Below are 22,138 nucleotides of genomic sequence, written 5' to 3'. Positions count from 1 at the left end.
AAATTATTTAAATTGTACCGGATGTTAATAATGAGATAATTACCGGCGATATACACTGATTGTGTATGCGAACTTATTTTCTTCTTCTATAAGCCTGAGAAACTTGTAATTACGATATATGTACTGAGGTTGTTCATCAGCAGCATATCGTTGTTTTTTATCTTTCCCTGTATCCTGATAAGCTATCAAAACTGTCGGATTTCATTATTTGTCTTCTTATTTGAAAAATACTAGTTTTAAGTCGGAATAGATATAAGTAGTTGCCTAGACGAGGAGCTGATTTTAGAGTTTCTAGATGATTCCTTCAATGACATTTCACCTTCAGTGTATCGTACGATGCTTTTTTTATACTTGTTACTATTATATTTTACGAAGTTTCGGAAAAATAATTTGTATCGTCAATGTTTATAACTTCTTCATCATTTGCTTTGGTAAACATTTTTTAGGAACCCCGACTACATTCTCTAGAATATTAGGATACAGTATGAAAAATGGCTAATTACTTTTGATTAAATTATTATATTTTGTGTTAATTTGTTTCTTTCAATTATGTGTTTTGCATCGATAGAATATAAAATATCAGATTTTATCGCAGAATTTCTTCGTGTTTCATATAGATTTGTCAGGTACTCTATCAAATTGATTTTGGACCTTTGGACCCAATGTTGTGGAGTAAAATGATAAAGCACAAAATATTATTAGATTCTCAACACCACAATTAATTTTGGAGACGCTCAAATACCATCCATAATCCATTAATATGTTAGATCATTCCCAAAGTAAATTTGCTTTAAACAACAAATTACTTTCCCTTATATATATATATATATATATATATATATATATATATATATATATATATATACATATATATATATATATATTGTGTATTAAATACCTTTTGATAAATGAAGTACAGAAATTTATTTGCCGTTGTAAGTTGATTCCTAGTTAAACCAAAATGATCTTAATTCTAAAATTAAGAATCCTAATTGCGTAGGAAGTTCCTTTGCAGTCGATTTCATACTAGCTCTTAAATCGGAGTCGGGAGTTCCTAGCTTTAATGGAACATTCTTCCACCAGGTCAAATCTCAAGATTTTCATCCTAGTGTTAATAAGAATTTGACAAAAACCAAGTAGGTAGTAACTTCAATTGATCAAAGTTTGTATCTTTTATTTTAGAAATTTAACTAAAAAAAGGTTTTTTCACACATAAACTATCTAAAATCTATCTATCTAAAATACATTGTTACCTACGCTTGTTATCCGAATTTCAGTTCAATATCGCCGGTAACCTTCCTTTATAAGTTACATATACACTGAGGAGACGAAATAATTATAGATCGCTTTTTTAGAAGACCTAATCGTAGTTATTAAATTTTTTTTCTATGACATTTTTAAAATAACTATATAGGGACGTATTTGGTGTGGAAGAAAAGAATCACGCAGGTCACATGAAGGCCGTCAATCAATCAGTTTTGGATGGAACGTCAAAATGGTCTGCAAAAATTAACATTACAGGTTTGTTGGAAAGGGAACGAATATCTGTATCAAAATTCTACAGGATCGTTTGACTCACGTGAAATTCTCATCTTCTTTTAATATTTGCACGATATTCAAACATCCTGTTTGAATTTTACTGTTTCTGCATTCTTCGTATGTGGAATGAATTTTGTAGCTACAAAAATATATTAGAAACCTTTGAGGATAAAACTACTGAATCAATATTTTGTATATCCATTTACATTCAAATATGTTCACAAGACATTAGCAATGAAAATGGAATAAATCATTTACGGGACTCGTAAACTGATATTTATATATATATTTTTTCAATTAGAGTATTGATGATTAGCGCACAATATAAACAGTCTCATACTATTATTATCATTAAATCAATAATGCCATTAACTTATAGGTATCATTGAATCCTACTTCTCATTTTCTCATAGACTAACACGTATTTGTTATGAGTATTTTTTTGAAATTTGTTGGATCTTAGACACCGAAAACATTTGACTAACATTACCAATAACCTTGACGTTCAATTTGGCTTATATCAAATGGTCAATAGAAGATTTAACTAAGTCTTAAAATCCTAGTAATTATTTAGGTATAAATTTATTGAATGACAATTTTTTCACGTTATTTTCAAAATTTCAATAGATAGTGTCATAATTCTTATATGTCGCCAGTTAATAAAGACGAATTGCACGTCATTTCATGTACAGAAAAAGAATAAATATAATAAAATATGAAAAAATACAAAAACCCCATTGATTACTTAACATTCAAATTTTAAGTAGGACCGGGGGCTCAGCAATTCAGTCATTGGGCCCAAGCCTATGATAACAAATCCATGGGCTGACGTACAGATTATGGAGACAATTTACGGGTGCTAAGCAAAGAAACCTATACATGTCTCCTTAATTTTGACGTGTTTCCCGGATCATTGCGAAGAGTAGCGCATTTGGACAATACGTGTAGTGGAGTTTCCTGCTTTCTTTGCATCTTCGATATTATCCATCATGGTGTAATGCCCAACATCTTGAGATGATTTTCCTCATTACACTGCCAGTAATCTCAGTAGAGAAACACGTGGAGTGCATTTCTATCTTGCACATTGAGCAGCTTCCCTGATACACATCTGCCGTGTCCAGCAATCAGCCTCTTGATCTGTTTCGAGCTAAATATTGGTGTCCCCCAATACCTTGGATGGCCGTCGAAGAAGGATTTGTGTATGTCGAATGCTGGTGGTTCCCAATCACTAGTTCAGAAAACTCATCCTAGCTTTTTTGTTCATTAGATTTGGATGATAGATTCGAATAATGGAATTGAGGAAGCTAGTAGTACTTTTCACTAACCTGTCTCCTCTTTCAATTCTTCTCAACACCAGAATATACAGGTATCTACAAAAGTTTCACTCACTTCTCCGTTGACAGCTTTTGACGCTGATCGCTATAGTATTATATCACTTTAGAGATGATATCCATCGCGTCGAGTGCCTTAAGAGCTCGTCGGTTATAACAACAGATATAAATGTATTTGTTCTTGTGCTTTCTGTTCATTCAATGCTCAGCACAGGCTCAATTTGCAAATATCTTTGCTTGAAAGATTATGCCTGGAAGCTGAGCTATAGAGTCTTCTTTATTCTCTGTCCATCGCTGCAAAAACTGTTCACAATAGCGATTTTTACCCATCTGTATGATGATAATAATCTTAATTATCAGAGAGACTTCATCCAAAATCCTATGAATATTGGAAATTTTTTTAAAAATTTAACACACAAAAAACACTAATTAACTAGAAAGAAAAAATAAATCATTGCCCAATAATATTTTTCCACAAACATGAAAGAAGGTCTTAAGGACAGGAAACATGTATACAATCGAAAGTGTTCAAAAGATTTTTCTTTATATTGGATGATATCAATATTAGATATTCACAACATCATTTCATTAGAAGATCGACTGATACAAACGTGTTTGGATATACCATGTATATTTTAAAACATTTTATAAGTCAATTACAGCTTGCCTTTTGGATATTAACTTTATCAAGGCTTCTGTCATAATTGATCACAATATAACGATTAAAAACTTACAAAACCTAATAAGGTTGTGTCAGGAGTTCCTCAAGGTTGCCATTTGGGCCTGTTAATGTTCAACATTTACTCTAAAGAGATTCCATACTAAGTAGAATCCAAATCAAGTCCTTAACATACTTGATACGTATCGTGGAAACACCTTTTGATAATTAGATTTATATTCTTATTGAGGATGAACTGCCTTCGTTGTTAGTAAAAAATGTGTCTTTTTTTCTTTTTCGTGTTTTATTTGTTTTCTCATCATATATTTACTATATTTCTTTATTCGATGAATATATAAACATTCTGTAGAAAGTTCATCTTGACTGTAAACTTATAACATTATATTTCCTTCGAAACATTACTATTTTCATCAGAATAATATAGGAATTTAAACTTTTTGTCCCAACATGAAGTTTAGCTTCCACTGTATAGATATCAAAGTTCTACGAAGGCAGTTTTTTTTTTACCCCGAACGCTCCATGTAGACGCTATGCGGGCAGCAGAAAGCAGGCATGCGCTGTGGTCGACATTTTTAACATTTAGGCGTCAGTCGGCGTTATACTAGGTAAACATGTCCGCCATTATTGATGCTCTCGCCAAGTGTGAATTGCGAAATGTATTCGTTTTCTACAGGCTGAAAGCCTAAGTGCTGAAGGTATCCAACGGAGAAGTCGTGTGTATGGGGAAAACTTCATGAATGATGGTGTTGTGCGTGAATGGTGTCGAAAGTTTAAAGATGGCCGTAATGGTGTGCATGATGAATGGGGCCAAGGACGCAAATCTGTCGTTTCGGATGACCTGGTTAAACGAGTTGAAAAAACGGTTAAAGAAAACCGCAGATTCACCATTACTGCTTTATCTACAGAAATTTCAGAAGTTTCAAGGTCTGTTTTGTATTCTATTGTTACAGAAGCGATAGGCTACATTGGCAACAAATATCTGTCTTTTCGGCGATTATGTCAAAAATTAATCATAAGTGTACCAATCTTTTGGTAATAAAATTATTGTTTTATGTGAACTTTTATTTATATCCTATCGGAGATTGAAATTAGAACGGCCCTCGTTTTCTATGGATTTTCATGTTGTCTTGGAGAAGAAAATGAGTAGGAAAAATATCTATAATGTGTGTGCTCTTTTTAGACATCGAAGTGAGAAAAGAGCAAGTTCTTTTTTAGTCGATTGCAAGCTTTTCAAAAAAAATCTGTGAATGTTAATTGCTTTTGAACAGTGTTTATTTACTATATTTGTTATAATTTATGGTAGATTATTTAGACTTCTCTTCACAAAATTGATCCACAGATTGAGCACACTATTTTAAGTCAAATTAAAATCTTGATACAACTTAATTTCCTTCTATCGATTATATTCAGTCAACTTGCATAAAATAAGTTGATTGATATATAGTACGTACAATTTTGACATAATGCAGTGATTTATAATGAAAATAAGCTACGAATTTCATGTTAAAAATGAATTTCATAGTTTTGCGTTACTCAAGAGATTTTCCGTTCTTTTTATTGTTCACGACGGTGTTACCTTCATTACTCAAGGGATTATTCTATCCGTTTTGTTATGACCCTTGGTTCCGCCCTTGTAACATCTTATCGAACATAATATTTTGTAGAAGGAACTTCTAATTAAGATGGTACGTTTAAACCAGGGATAAACATAATTCAAAATTCCGAGAGTTTTATTACTGTTTCAATTACATTTAAGAACGCGATTTTGTAGGGCAATAATTTATTTATGAACGGTTGGGTTAATTGAACATTAAGTATAATACAGCTATTTAGTTTGAAGTGTAACAAGATGTCACATGACTCATTTTTATTGCTTCGGCTTTGCTCCGAATTTCAAGAAATTCCGTTTTTAGATTTAGATTTAGACAAATCTTCGTACAAACGGCGACAGGTTTGTAAATGGAAGTTTTATGATTAAATTTGAAAATAAAAATTTATTTGAAGCACAACAATTGTCTATATATTTCAAAAATCACATATATTTATACATTTACCTACACAACATATCTATACACCTAATAATTATTGTTTATGCAACAAGTGTAAAAAGTGCACGCGACGTGAATTTGTCTAAAGAGGCCGCCAGGCAGAGTTTGACGACTCGTCGGTGCAATAAACACTATCTGCACGAGTTGCATCCAATATTTTTTCCACGTCCATGAAGAAAAAAATAATTTTTGAGTCACATTCCTAGAACTGCAAAGCTGCAGTATCCAAATCATGATAGTTGTGATCGCGTATGTTTGAGACATTTACGTTTGTGTTTATAAATTGTAATCATATTTTATTTTAGAGAAAAATCCATTTTCTAGTAATTTCGAGATCTAGTACATAATAAATATCATTGATAATAAAATAAAATCCGCAATTCTTTGAAAAATAGCACAATCTCACCGAAAAAGCACTAAATGATAGTTGAATGCAATAAATGTTTATTGCACTATTCCATGAACGTAGAAAGATAAAATTATTAACTTATCACGGAGGTACGCCGTGTGTGAGATGTTTTTATTTAGAAAAAAGAATCGAGTACCCGTCCCAACGTAAGAGTAGAGGAAATAATAAGATTGTGAAAAAATGTCCAATGTTGTGTCCAGACCAAAAAAGGAAACTTATATACACAGCGCACTAACGTCTCCAAAAGACGTAAATTTTGGTGGTACTCTTCTGCGCTTAATGAAAATGAGGACGTGTCAGATACTGCTCAGCTTTTCATATTTGTCAGAGGTGTTGATAAAAACTTCAACGTCTGTGATAAGATTTTACAGATAAATTTGCTATGACCTACATACCGTGGAAATGAATAGTAATAGTAGCAACATGCAGGAGTAAAAATAAACTGGAAGAGATAGGATACGATATTTTTTTACTCTTCATTTGCATTATCCACAAAGAAGTGTTATTCTGTCCAACTGGAAAAGACATATTGGATATCACAAAAAATTAATTATCTCATGGCCAATTTCAACAGTTTCTGTTATAATTGAAAGCAGATCATAGAGATATTTTGTATCGAAATGGATAAGTGCTGGTTTAAGTATTTGCAAGACTTTGGTCTCAGAGAAGAAAGCAATACTGTGTAATTTATAAGAATTTTGATATGTGTTAGTATCTACATTAAAATTGTGAAAAGTCATAAATATCTTACTTATTAGAAAGTTTTGCCTATATTTTTCTGAAGCCGTATTAGGTATGAATATTTCACGTGCTTAAGTTAAAATCAGGATATTTTTCAGATGGTCTGTATCGAACATCTCTTTGTATAGAATACAAATGAGGCTATATATTTGTAGTTTCAGCTTTCAGGATCGAATTTTAAGTTGAGAATAGTGAACAGATATTTTCATGACCGTTAAAAAGTTTTTGGAGTATGGAGTGTTGCAAAAATGTGAAATGTGAATAAAACTGTCAATAAAATATTAAAACGAAATGTAAAGTTAGAGAATACTAAAGGAAAAACCTCGACTCTTTGAAATAATTTATGATTATGTGGTTTTATATAGGTGCACAAGAAATAAATTATTAATTATAATATAGTCCTGTTATTATAGGGGGTTGACCTAGGATAATCAACAAACCCAGTATATTACCACGTCAAAATTTGGATTTAGGCTTTATAAAATTATTCTCAAAAGTTTTGAGTTAGGGATCAAAGCTTACAAAAATCAATTTTTTTTTAATTTTTTTCAAATATCTCGTTTTATGTGGGGTTTACGCTATTTATATTGATTATCAATATTTTAGAGACTTTCATTCTCTACAACTTTTGTATTTAACAATTTTTTATACCTTGAACTATTTTCGCGATAGAGGACGTAGAGCGCGCAGTCAGAAAATTATCTGAAGTCAACTGGTAGTCCCGATTAAAAACTCGTAATATTAAGGTTATTTATTGCTTAATGTATAATTATCATTTTTCATTATCTTTTAGATTAAATTCAATCTTTCGTTCTAATAATTTTGAATTTCAATAGCACTCATAATCTCTTTCGGTAAATGAAAAATTACTAAGGGACATATTTTAATTACATTGTAATTATATTCTCATTTACACTGATAGCATTTGAAGTAGAAAATAATTAAGTAGATCTCATTTAAAATCCGTGAACTTGCTGCAGCATTTGAGGAAGAAAACTGTCCGGTTCAGAGATTATTTGAGAGTGGAATGCAAACCTTATTAGCAATTTATAATGCTTCGAAATCTGTGGATATTATCGATCATATCCTTATGCGCTATACTTCTAGTCGTCAAAGTCGAATAAGCCTGTGCAGTTATCAAATATTCCACCAACGAGTAGAACCGCTCACCAACATTTCAATAGCGTGTATTATCAAACCCAAACTTGGTTACGGCAAGATTTAGAATCCTTGGAAAAGGGTTGGACAATGCGTAACGAATTACTGGTACCTATCATGACTATTTTAGCAACAGCACCAGATGAATTACTCAATACAATATTCTGTAACTGCAAAATTGGCTGTGACTCAAGATGTGGATGCGAGAAAGCGGGGTTACAGTGCTCTTTAGCTTTCATCCAGTGTAATAGACAGGCTTGTCTGAATACTGTACTATATCAGACTAATATTAATTATTATCGAAACTTTGACCCAGAAATCATGAATTACTTCGAGACAAATGTCGTTGAAGACGGCAATGAAGAGGAAATTTGAAATTCTGCAGCAGAGAACTTGTTCTCGAAATTTTTATCAATTTTTAACAATAATAAATCTATAAAATGACACGTTTAAAAAACTTTTATTTCTTCTCTTCTTTATTTATATAGAAAGTCATTAGAATAAATAAGATCACAATTATTAAAATACAATTTGAGTATTTTCTCAACAATTTCTTAATAACATGGCCGGGTAAGTACTATTAAATAAATTGTCACTTAATTAAAAATAGATAATTATCGAAAAAAAAAAGAATTCAATCTAAAAGTTGAAAAAAACGATAATTAAACATTTAGCAATGTAACCTCAATAAAACGAGTTTTTGATCGGGACTACCAGTTGACCTCAGATAATTCCTGACCGCGCGCTTTATGCTCTCTATCTCGAAAACAGTCCGGGTATAAAAAAATATTAATACAAAAGTTATGGAGAATTGAATTCTCTACAATATTACAGCAACATACAGTTCGTGTCTTAAATTTTAATGTGGTAATAACGTGTAGATATCGATGAATGTGTTGCTAAGGGCAACTCTCAAAAACAGCCGAACGGATTTGGTTAATTCTTCTTTTATATTTCTTGAAGTATGAGGATAGTTCTTACGGAAAGGAAAATTTGAGAAATCGACATGCCTCGTATAAGGCGGCGGACAAATTTTGGCAGAAGAGCCTAACCAACCCTAACGGCACACGATTAGCGAAAAATTACTTAATAACGTTATAGAAGCAATCTATTGAAAGGAAAGTATAATGGAGAAGATGTTTTGATACCCCGCATCCCAATGATTCCGACTGACGTACCTACCATTTGAGTTTAAACGACTGCAGTTTCCAGTACGACTTGCTTCGCTATGACTAAGTTGGAATTTTTGGAACCGTTGGCGTTTTTAGTTTACCTTCAGTCTCTGAAGACGATACTGGGGTATCGAAACGCGCGTCAGACAATGTAATTGTGAGTGTTGATGTAGTGGTTGCAGTAAACAGTGTATTCAGTATTCGCTATGACTATAAACAAATCCCAAGAGCAGTGATTAAGTGTTTGTGGTATTAATCCATGTTTCTCGCATGGTCAATTGTATGTTGCCCGTTCCCGTCTTGTAAAACCATCGGCTCTGTTTGTTTACTCGCCCGGCAAACAAACAAAAAATATCATGTATTATTAAGTACTTCAATAAAAATTGTAATATTTTATTGACTAATTTAGATGTGTTATAATTTTTATCCTTTGACATAATGTAATTGTTGACTTATTAACTTTCTTTTTTTATCTTATTAGTCCCGAATAGCAGAATTAGTATTAAAAAAAAATGAAAAAATAGAGAATCGAGTTCGCCTGGTCAGCTGGTTATTAATATAATCAAAGAAGTGCAGCTTATACTGGGATAGACAGAATCATAGAAAACGTCAACAAGGTTAACGCGGGTAGCAAAATGAGAGATCGATAATTAAAAATGTTATACGGATGACTTTCAGCGTCTTCTGTATAGGAAGAAGATAACGGTAGATAAATAAAATATGAGAATATAATATATTCTCATATTTTATTTATATAAATATAATATATATAATATAATTATATATTATATATTATATTATATATATATATATATATATATATATATATATATATATATATATATATTAGATTTAAACTAGTTGTGTACAACAACATAAACCATTACAAAGTTTATGCACTATATTACCACAACAATACTATGATAGCTCATTTCTTTTATTTCCATATCTTCGTAGTTTTCATTTTCATGTATCCTTTGCTTTCGTTTTTAAATCACCCTCATCTAAAGCACTAAGCATACATTTTACAAGACTTTTTTCTTGTAAAATCATCTTCCTTCTTTGATTCCGACATTTTGTAGTTCTGTGTTAAAGAAGGTCTTTTTCAGTAAAACTATTATTCCAATAAATTGATTATTATGATTGTCGTCTCTGTTTTTGATATCATTAGAAAAATTATCCAGGCTGACAAAAGTAGTCTAGCTTAGTCTCAAAGCAACCGAACTTCTGTAAACAGTCTCGTTTCGGTTCAGCGCCTATATAAATCATCAGGTTCCACTATCGATTATTTTGTGATTTGATGAAACATACAAATTTTCTTCACATTTTAAAAAGGATTAATGGAAACTGATTTGCTAGCTAGTTTTGCTAGCAAATACCTCGAAGGTATTTAAGAAAAAAATAGTGAAAAACAAATTTTACTTAATATTACAATTTCATTAGGGGAACTGGAGAGTTATTATCATTTTCAATTTTGTTATAAAATTAATCATCAAATAAATACTAAATATTTGATCAAAATCAGGGTATACATATTATTATGCATTTACAATGTTTCTTGTGTTCATATCCTCGAAGGTTTCTTTCTTATTATTATTTGTAAAATACAAAAATCTTTTTGTTATAATTTCAACATCTGAAAAATATTATTTGCTAAATCTCATTGTCATTTCTCATAATATTGTTTGTTGGATGTTTCACAATATATATGCTTTTGCTAACACAAAACACGCTAACTTGTTACTCAAATACCATTTCAACTTACTACCATGCGAAGACAATTTTGTTTAGTACCTAAACGAATTTTAATATTAAGAAGCCCCTTTGCTATTGATGTAAAGACTATTTTATTCCACTCAATATTTTGTTTATGTAATTGGATAACACGAATATAGTTTATTCTACAATAGAAATATGAACATTGATGAAAATACAGAGATGATAATCGTATAAGTTAGTGAAAATTGTTAATTCACCTACGCAAATAAAAGGGAAGTACTGCCACTCTGCAACATCATTTATAATCATAAAATTTGGATTTCGAAACTCAAACGTAACCATATTACTTGACTGACTGACAACGAGCGTTCGGCTTGGCCAAAAACTGCGTCGGCCATCGAAATGAAATTAGGGAGATAGAAAAGGTCTACAGCAAAAATAATGTGCAAAATACCTTGGAATTTATCTGAACCGACGACTAACCTGGACAACACACATACTGATCAAGATGGTATTCAACTATGGGTTACTGCATCCAACCCAATTGTAGGAATTCTAGATTTCAGTAACAAGTGTATAGAATTCTTTTAAATGTTCCATGATATGTACCCAACGACGTAATTGCATGTGACCTTCAAATTAAATCAGTTAAAAAAGAAATATCTCAAGAAGTATGCTCACGCACTGAAATTCATCCCAACGCATTGGTTCAACCTCTAATGAGACCTCTCACCCAGCGAAGTTATTTTCCGTGAGATTATCCTGACAGATTTTAGTCCTCAACCAAACTATATTTTTTTAAGTGAAAGGAAATTGTCTCTAGGCAATCTTCCCAAAAGATAATTTATACATTGCTATTGACCATTTGCTCGCTTGAAAAAATGTTGAAAACTCGCATTTGGAAGTTTTATATATCCACAATAAATATGAAAGTAATTTGGTGAAGACAAGAGTAATATATGAAAAAAATTCATTTTCAGGACATTTTCCTTCTAATTCACTTGTTAAAAATATTTGTAATAAACTGAATGGAAAATTAGACATGCCTAATCTATCCACCCGTTTGGAGCCGCGTTTCCCAGGCCTGATTGACTAGGTTTAAGCAAAATGAGTCGGATTTTTTGTATTGCTTTATAACTTTAGATGAATCCTGGACCCACAAATACATCTCTTAAAACGAAAAAACAATAAACATAATTAATTGAAAACCTGCTCTGAAAAAGGTAAAAGTGTTTGTTTTTCTTCATAGACCACCCTCGTAAATTCAAATTTCCATGGCAATGTCAATTAAAAACAAATGATAACGTCTTGAAATTAATTTAGCAGAAATCTATCACGTGGAAACTCTAATTTTTGATTTATAAATACACAAAGAAAACACTCATTTGATAGTGCTACACGAATTTCTGTTTGTCCATATTTACACAGATATGTTGAACAACATTGTTTTTTATTGAAAGAAATTTGGCATCCGCTAGACATAAAAACTGGAATGAGGACATAATATAATACTTCAAATTCTTGACAAGAAATTTAGAAATATTCAAAAATAAGCTTGAAATTGCTATTTTTGAATTTAATTAAATGAAATTAGCTTTGGGATTATTACAATTGGAACTGAAACTCTTAAAAGAAAGACGGTTCTAATTATATTGAATAGCTAGAAGCATATTAAAATAACAAACAAATTCATTTATATGCGATTCAAAATATTATCTTTATTTATATAAACAGAAGTACAGTTTATTGCCAGAGAAAATAGATAATTGCTCAACATCTTTCCATACAAATTCAGAATTTCTTTCGCTTGAGGTCGATTCTCGAAACTTCATTATACTTGAACTCGGCTACAAAATTTATCCCATTATACAGACTTGCTTCAATTTCCCTATTCGCAACTTCCAAATATCTCTTCGCTATAAGTTTCTAATAATTTTATCACAGTTTCTCCTACCAATAACGAGTAACTCAAAAACTCCTATATTTCTCAAGAAAATTTACCTTTATGCAAACGCTCCCGCTTAATAATTTAACAAAGTAGAAAAGTACTGAACACATTGTTTACACTACCACTATAACATCAATAATTATATTGTCTGACGCGCGTTTCGATAACCAAGTCATCGTCTTCAGAGACTGAAAGTAAACTAAAACCTATTAATTTGATCTATACAATTTCCCTTTAATGAACTTTTTCCAGCAGATCGGGTACGAATGGGTAGATCAAGTTAATAGGTCTAAGGTTAATAGCCTACCTTTAGTCACTGAAGACGATAGCGTTGTTATAGAATCTAGTAATGCACTTATACTACCATTTAAACCAGAATTTTCTGTTTTTCTGGAGAGATCCTTTCAGAATAGTTTTCTTTTGTTACATTATGAAATTTCCAATATCAAAAATATAGGCCAAAATGTTACCTACATTTTTTTTTATTCTCGGAAAGAACCAGAAGATGCTGATTCTTGTAAATAACTCGGATGTACAAAAACAGAATGAATTCGAGAGGCCCAAAACTCGAAAAGCAAAAACAAATTGTGTCAAGCTGCGTTTTTCTTATGGAGAAGCCGTTGGCATATTTTTCAGGCTTCTCTCTTTGTCGTTCCAATACCAACTTATAGAATAAGTTGACAATTGTTTCTTTTGAAATGAACTGTGTCCTCAAAATGATGGAAACCTTTTTAACTCGAATTAAAATAATCTATTATCTGGGCCTAACAACAATTGCGATACTCTAGACTTTTTAGCCCTTAGATATTAGATACCGTCTTTCTCTTCCGAATAAGCATTCACGTATGTGAAAACGTCCTCGTCTAATGAATATCTGTCTCCTGCAATCGTTAATTTGAGGTCAAAATAAAGAAAATGTCTCTGAAAGCCAAATCGTGAAATTACGGTGGGTGGACAACAAATTCGATGTGCAAATCATGCAAATATTAGCCACGGCGAATAACCGAAGTGTGACAAAATGACAAAATGACAAAATCTTTTCTTCAGATGCTGTAACTTTTTTGTAATTTCTATCTTTACTTTATTGTTTCACCCTTTTAAAGATATTCGAATCCCATACTACCACAAAAACCGATCGCCATCACTTTTCCCGTCTAAGTAATCCACTGTCTTGTCAGTATTTTCATTTCAGCAGTGTAGTGATAGATAAATTCTATTTAGCGTTATGAATTCACGCAAACATTGTGCTCAAACAGCGTCAATTAGGCCTGGAAAATGCGCACTGGATCTAGTAAGAAAAATTGTCATCAAACGCGTAGAAACTTACACATACAATTTTTTGTCGTTATATAGCAAAAGCGTTCTTTTCGTATGCTTATAGACTCTTCTATCCCTGTAATCTCAATTCGGCGGCAGTCTACTCCCATTTGGTGAATTTTTTGATGATTGTCGCAGTCTTTGATCATCGCGAGCCTTCCTTGTCAGTCAGTCAGTCACCCTCGAATCCGGCCCCCCTAAATTTCACAATCGCAATTGATAGCTCAGATGCTCCGTATACACATGTCCAATTCCTCTATTATTTGCGTAGGTGTACTGCATTTCCAAAACAAATATTAAATTACAGCTTGATACTCAATTTTGCAAAAAAATCTTCACAACGTTCCATAGGTATATATGCTTTAATATTTTTATCATCTTATTTGATAAGGCTAAACTCTATGTTAAGATTGGAAACGTTTCCGACGACCTTCGTAGTAGTAGGCTGACGAGCTTAAACTGGTTTCTATTTTTCTTACTACATAAATGTACGGTACATTGTAGTTGAAATAGATACAGCAAACAGTTTTCATATTTTTGGATCACACTGAGTATAATACACCTCTAATCTCCAGTTGAAGGAACAAACTAAGTTTCAAGCTGTTTTGAAAGCGATACTCCATTGTTCCAAACTCACACGAAATGCTAATAATCTTGCCTTTGTTAATAATAGGTGAATGCTATAAAATACAAAGAATTAATAGTAAATCACGGTATATCATGTTCAGTACAAATGTAACTTTCTCAACTAATTTAAGTCTGTTAGATCAAAATTCTGAAGAAAACCGTAGAAACTAACTTGATGATAGTTTAACCTCGTTGACAATTTGAAAGCTTGCCAAATATGTGCATATGTGCAACTGGTTGGTTTCTGTATGCGGTTATTAAAGCACTTGTGGTGTGGAACTAAAATAGCACGGAAACAGACATTACAACTTTGTGTTAATAACAAATAAGAAATATTGCTTAATAATTTAGTATAATTGACAAAGATTATGATATAAAGTAAAAACAAAGCACATTATTCTATAATATTTGTCATTAGGAAATGATTCACTGTCAACATCTGAAAGAAATGTTTCATATAACTCAACTGGACGAACAAAAGGAATGAAATCCCCATTTGGAAGATGATGGATGGAAAAAAACGTATTGTATTGTTATAATATAACTACGTTTTTATTTCCTGTCAACTCTGATTATTGCTTTAAATTTATTAGTAACCCTTTGTATTCTTTTTCTGAAGAAAATAAAATAATGATAATTGAGTCTTGATATTAAAATTAAAACACATAAAAAGTGACACGTCTGCAAGTTGAAAATGGTATTTGAATACAACTTTAGCAGAAATCGAATCAGCAATAAAATTGTTATAATCAATTACACTAGTTTGTAGCACATTTCAGTTCAAGTTACTACTATTACTTAGTCTAATTATAAGCAGCTTCTATCTTACTCAAATTAATTCCAATAGCTTCCAGAAGCTTCTATGTTTATTTTTGAAGGAATAGCTCCTACACTTACTAAAACTATAAGTGTTAAAAGAGGTGGAATCTTTATTTATTTTCTATCTCTAAAACCGTTCTGGATAATTTATAAATCTATCGACTCAAGGCTTTAATATGAACCTATATTCGCCGCGACGAATATGACTCTTTTTTTAAATCGTATCTTGGTGTTCGTTATCCTTGCAGCTATATAGTTTTGAATTCATTCTTGAAACAAAATTTGCTATTAAGTTCAGTTAAAATCAAATTAGACAAAACAATTTATGAATAATAAATTCCTTGCCAAGAAATTTTTGATAAATGTGGTGATTTGATTTCTGCTCTTAAAGTTAAGGCACCTGGTATATTTAACACAATTTCTTATATATTTGTAATCAGTTGATATTTTGGAAAATATACATGAAAATTTCAAATATACAAAATTCCAATTGCAAGTAATATATGAATATACAGTATGCTTCGTATAAATTCGTAATTGATGAAAATATAAATAGAATAATTTATTTTTAGATCTGAACAAGTTCTCTATTTTCTTTTGACCTAGCAATGAGTCAACACCGCATCTTGCAACAAATGAACACCAGTATTTGCTTATATTTTTAAATAAAGAACAGAGTTCCGCTGGACAATATACAGAGTTCTGATGGAACGCCTCAATTATCTCAAAAACGGCTTGTAAGATTTTCATAAATTTTTGTGAGCAAGGATCTTGTGATACTTCCGGTGTTATAGTCATATCTACATTGTTGTCGGATCTTTCCCTTTTCCGGAAAAATAATGAATGAATAAATAATGAATGTTTCGAATGTATATACTTTGTGTTTTTAGAAATCCTTAGGAAATATTGATTTTTTTTCATTTAATATTCTCTATATCTAAATGCCATAATTTCGGAGTAATAGGTACATTTACAGTATATTAATTTGCTCTACAGGCCTTGAAGGCCTAGGGCAAGAATGACAATATTACATAGTTTTATATATTAAGTATATAAAAGTTCTCTATTTTGCATTTTCCAGACAATATTTCTCCATTCCTTCCTGTTCACAGCTTTTTCTTTCCAATTCTGCACATTATTTTTTAGGTCCTCCATTACACAATCATACCATCTCTTCCTTGGTCCCCCCTTTCTCTTTTTCCCTATTGGTCTTCTTTGCAGCACTAATTTCAGCAGCCGACCTCTATGTAGTCTCTCAACATGTCCCGACCATCTCACTCTCTGTCCCTTAATAAACAAGCATATTGTATCTTCTCCATTAAGTTCTTCCAATTCTTTATTAGTTCCTCTCCTCCAGCCCTCTTCTGTGTACTCCTCCATAGATTCCTCTTAGTATCTTCCTCTCCAATCTTTCCAACATGGCTTCATCTGCCTTTTTTAATATCAATGTCTCATATGCATATGATGCGGTGGGTCTTACTACCGTTATATTTATTCTTATTTTTGTTTTTATTGACACGTATTTTGACTTCATAAGTGATCTAATACTTTACAGTAGATTTACAGAAAAATTACAATAAATATTGTACATTTAGGGATTACGATTGAATAAACTCGTTTTATTTGAATATTATTCAATAATTTATGTGCTAATACAAATCTCGTAACAAGGTCTAGTGTCACTAAGTTAGTAAAAAGTTTAACGAACCTGGTGCAGTAAAATATTTATCCAAAACATGACGCAGAAAAACTGCTTTAACTGAAAACAAATCTTTAAATGTCCGTGTCATGTTAGAAGTAGATCCACATTTATGAAGTGGAAAAATTACAAATTTTAGAAAACATACAATAAAGGCGATTACAGCAGAATTTTGTTCATTTACTTCAATACAACAAGCCATGCGATTTTTAAAACTTTGCAATACATTTTGCAACATCCCTGACTGCCCAATTCTTCTTATCTCTGTAGTAATTTTTTAAAGCCTGAATATTCACGTGTTTTGTTTTATAAACGATCCTTCTTAAGTGACCCACTGGAAATAGTCTAAAGGATTCATGTCGGGTGATCGCGGGGACCATTTGATAAAAACAGGCCTTCCAATCCCTCTTCTAGGAAACACATTATTTAGGTATTGCCTTGCCACACATGTAGTGAGATGTGGCACCATCTTGTTGTAGCCAAATATTGGGATATTCTTATTGTCTCGAAATTTCTAATAATGAAATTTTTTTTGAATGTAATTGAGAATACTTACTCAAATTTAGAAATGTCCGAACCAACTCAGGTATAGTCCAATAAATCTAAATACGCCGGACCATTTAAGTTACCCTCAATGAAAAAGGGACCAATTATTTTGTCACGTATTATTCTAGCCCATATATTCAATTATTCGGGATATTGGGTGTGAGATTCACACATCCAATGAGGATTGTTACGTGACCATTATTTACAATTATGCCAATTTACGTTTCCATTAATACAAAAATTGACTTATCGCAAAACATTTTTCCATGATTACATCTGCGAACTCATCTATCAAAATCGTCCTCTGACAACTCTTGAACCAACGTTACTTTGTATGGATGGAATTTATTATCACGTAAAATTTTCATTACGGATGTTTGCAAAATATCAAGATTCCTGGATATTTGTCTAGTACTGAAATATGGATCGTCTTCTAACAGGGCACAAACATCTAAAGATTTGTTTTCAGTTGATGCAGTCTTTCTGCGGCCTGATTTGGATAAATCGTTTACTGAACCAGTTTCTTTAAACTTTTTTACTAATTTCCTGACAGTAGATCTTGTTATGGGATTTCGGTTAGGATATAAATTATTAAAGATATTACACGTATACTTGTTGTTCGTTCTTTTTCAGATAAAAGATCCTTTGTGACTTTCAATAAACTTCAACAAAAATATTTTATATATTTTATTGAAACGTCAAATATAGTTATATAACTCCGAAATTTAGGCATTTGGGTATAGGGAACATTAGATAAAAAAAATAAGTATTTCTTAAGTATTTCAATAAGTGGAAAATATACAGGGTGATCCATTTGAAATCTGGCAACAATGTAGATACCATCATAATATCGGCCGTACAAAAATTTATAAAAATCGCAAAAGCCATTTTCGAGATAATTGAGGCGTTCCATACATAAAACTCACTCTGTAAAAGAGAGTTTTTTCTAAATAGAAAATCCTGTAGAATGCAACGCAATGTACAATAAAATATTTAGTAACAGCGATGAGTTGTGGCATATTTATTAATGCAACTGTAATTATTCATTATTGACTCCACCTTTGTTGATCAAGAAGAATTAAATACCTAGAAAACAGTAGGTAAATACAATTTGATAATTTGAAACAAAACACGGCAGAGGAGGTAAACCGCCGTTTGAATTAACACCCCAGGTATGAACATCGGCTTTCCTGTCCTAGATCGAGGACTGCTAAATTGGCAAAACCACATTTTGCCAACCCTAGAATAGCTTTCTCGGCCTCTATTCTGTTATAATCAATAAGTTCAATTGATGGATGGTAAAAATTATTTATTAACTAACTTATTAACTTTTGATGAAATGATTAATTAAATTGAAATCGAAATGTCGCAAACATTTATTGCCTATCAGGTATTTTTTGAAGCTGAATTGATTTTCACAAAATTCGCTTAGGTATTAATCTTTCTGTATTTCTGTATTCTGTATGGATTTGGTGCTAAAAAATCTAGGAATACATTAAATTGTTAAGATCTAAAAATAATTAGAATTATGACAATAAAATAAGAGTCAAACAATTTGATGCTGAACAGCATATGCTAGTTACAAAAATTGAATTCGAAAGAGAAGTTGATGAAATTATTGCACAAAGTCTTTAGTTTGGAATAAATTCTATACTAACATTTTTCTAAATGCTCAACTCTCCACCGTTTAGATTCAATCGCGATATACAAAAATAATGTATACAGGATGTTCCAATTTACTCGGGATTTATGAAAACTTAGCTTATCAAATACCCTCCTTCAAAGAGTCCATAGAATTGATATCTAGGGTTCTTGGGAACCATTTAACAGGTGCCTCCCTACCTATCAACCTGCTTAGGAATACGGCAACAAAATACTCAAGAATTTATTCCAAATTACGACCTCGTGTATCCATCAATTATATAGGTTAATTTCAAATTAAAGTATAGTTATGAATAAGCAATATGGGCTTCATATTACACATATTTAGATCTTTCAATGATGCAAAATTTTAATCAAATCAGATCAACAAATGCATGTTTGTGAAAACAATAATAATAAATAATAAACAATGAAAATTATCTCGTCAAATCACTCATAGATGTGTGAAATATACCATCCATAACAATTTTATTCTTAGTTTTGATTTTATACTCCATTTACATGCACTAATAACACAAAACCTCAAGAAACCGCAGGAGCAAACTGGACTGGCCAACCAAGAAGAAAGTTACATACGAAGTTTTATGATGAGTTACTTTAAAACGTTGAAACTTTTAAAATGAGGTACAAAGATTATAGATAACATCATTTGTCATTAGATGATAACTATAGAAAAACAAAAATCTATATATTGTGATTATTATTCCTAGATTAACGACATAAATTTTTTCTGGGAAAATGGAAAAGTATTGGTAGTTTGAAATGTCATAATTCTAATGATGTTTATATCATAATTATCGTTATTTGCAATAGAAATAATAATAAATCAAGAATAACGTTATCTATATATCTTTCTATTGGAAAAATAGGAATAAAAACGGTTTTTGTATCTTCTTCTTGAGGCGTCAGTTGTTTTATATTAATTTAAAGAACTCTTCTTGATTCTATTGCAGGCATACCTTTCTTTAACACAATATTCAGCAATTCTAAAGGAGTTCTGCTATGCCGCATATATCTTTCAAATTAGTTACGCCAGATAGTTGTAAATCCGTTAAAATATTTTTTCAATTATAAAAACTTTGCGTTGAGTTTTGCTTTCAGTTCAGTTCAGACATTTTTTATTCTGGTGTCTGGAAGAACGCTGCAATTGTACGAAGTTTTTAAGAATATTTAAAACAGTTGAACCCTTCACCTTAACTAATTTGAGGTAGTATTTTAGATACCTGTATTAACTGTTACTTATATAAGTAACCACATTCCAAACTTCATACTTGCTGATCGGGACATACTCAGTGGAACTTACAGTTTCATATAATGGTATTTTTTGCTCAAACTGTTTACGTCTTCTCTGTCATCGATACATTTTTAATTTATATGTAATATGGAGGGTAGAGGGAGAATACTCTGTGTATACGGAAAATGTACGACGTAATGCGTTAAATACCTGGCGCCAGGGCATCAGGTTGAATTACTTTTAGTTTATATTCATTACATTATGTTTTACAGTGGTTCAAATTTTCAAAAATAAACTGCTTGCATACCCTTTGTCTACACCAGTGTCGTACTGGAAGTCTTACATTTTTATCCCATAAGAGAAACAATTTCTAAAAATTCTCTTCTTCGTATTTGATTCTGTTTGAAGAAATTTTGATAATATAAAATATAAATATTCCATTTATACTTTTTCATAATTATTTCATGTGGTAGGTGATCTATTAATTCATATAGTTCTCAATATGAGGTTAAAGACCAAAGTAAGGTTGGAATGTCATAAATAATTTGCATAAAATATAATATTTAGAATTGAAATATGGATCCTCGCAAATGAAACCTAAGATTTAAGGAGAATATCAAAAAATTCATTCGAGAAAATATTTCCGGATCAAAAACCATACGAAATCATCAAGATTTTCGTAAGATCAAACATGGAAGCTAAAACAGTGACGTTTTATGTTACCTACTATTCTTTGTACCATACATTTTCTGAATTATTGTCACTGAAATCCTGCTATTTGGGTGTTTTCACATTTACCAACAATATATTCTCAGACGATAGGTAGATGCCAAATATCTTGTAAATATATGAGAATTTTACACTCACAATATATCGATGGTGTTATTGCAGACAGTAACGTTAAGACTACATTTTATTATAGAATTTCAAAACTACAACACATTTTGGTGCTTTTTTTAGTACAAGGTATGATATACTGAATGTTTATTTCTAATTTCATGGTATATAGCGTGATTTATTAATATTAGGAACACGCGCAAGCAATAACATAACATTTCTAATATTTGTTCCAATTTTCAATGTATACAACGATGTCAAAAATATTAAATTATTTGTAATGAAAACTTTGTAACTGCATTTAAAATTGTACTGAGAAAGTGTCACTGAAATTCCAGAAAAATTATAAACAACAAGTCCAAAAATAATGTATATCAGTAATATGATACTTCATTTTTCAATAATTCTTACAATAAATTATCACCGATGAAAAAATATTTAGAGTAAGAACAATATTTAATAACCGAATTACATTTATTAGCAATTGAGTAAATAATAAAACCTAATATTTCCAACCAATGTTTTTTCAAAGAAGATGCAGCATCCAAGTAATAAATTCCACTAGGAATGCTGATAGATATGTCGAACTACCGTTGCATATCCACTAAACCGCCATCTTCTTCCATCTCCGTCCAATCAGGAACTATTGTGAT

General features: G+C 31.3%; 1 protein-coding gene across 1 annotated transcript in view; it reads left to right on the top strand.

Annotated features, from left to right (window-relative positions):
- LOC130442345 (protein unc-13 homolog A) overlaps positions 1-22,138 on the top strand; it is a 194,818-nt gene that overhangs the window by 120,006 nt on the left and 52,674 nt on the right. The window contains exon 9 of the mRNA XM_056776375.1: positions 1,415-1,521. Within this exon, the coding sequence (XP_056632353.1) occupies positions 1,415-1,521 (107 nt within the window). The remainder of the gene's footprint in view (positions 1-1,414; positions 1,522-22,138) is intronic.

Source organism: Diorhabda sublineata, chromosome 4 (genome assembly GCF_026230105.1).
Source record: "Diorhabda sublineata isolate icDioSubl1.1 chromosome 4, icDioSubl1.1, whole genome shotgun sequence".
NCBI lineage: Eukaryota > Metazoa > Arthropoda > Insecta > Coleoptera > Chrysomelidae > Diorhabda > Diorhabda sublineata.
This window is presented reverse-complemented; position numbering and strand designations above follow the sequence as displayed.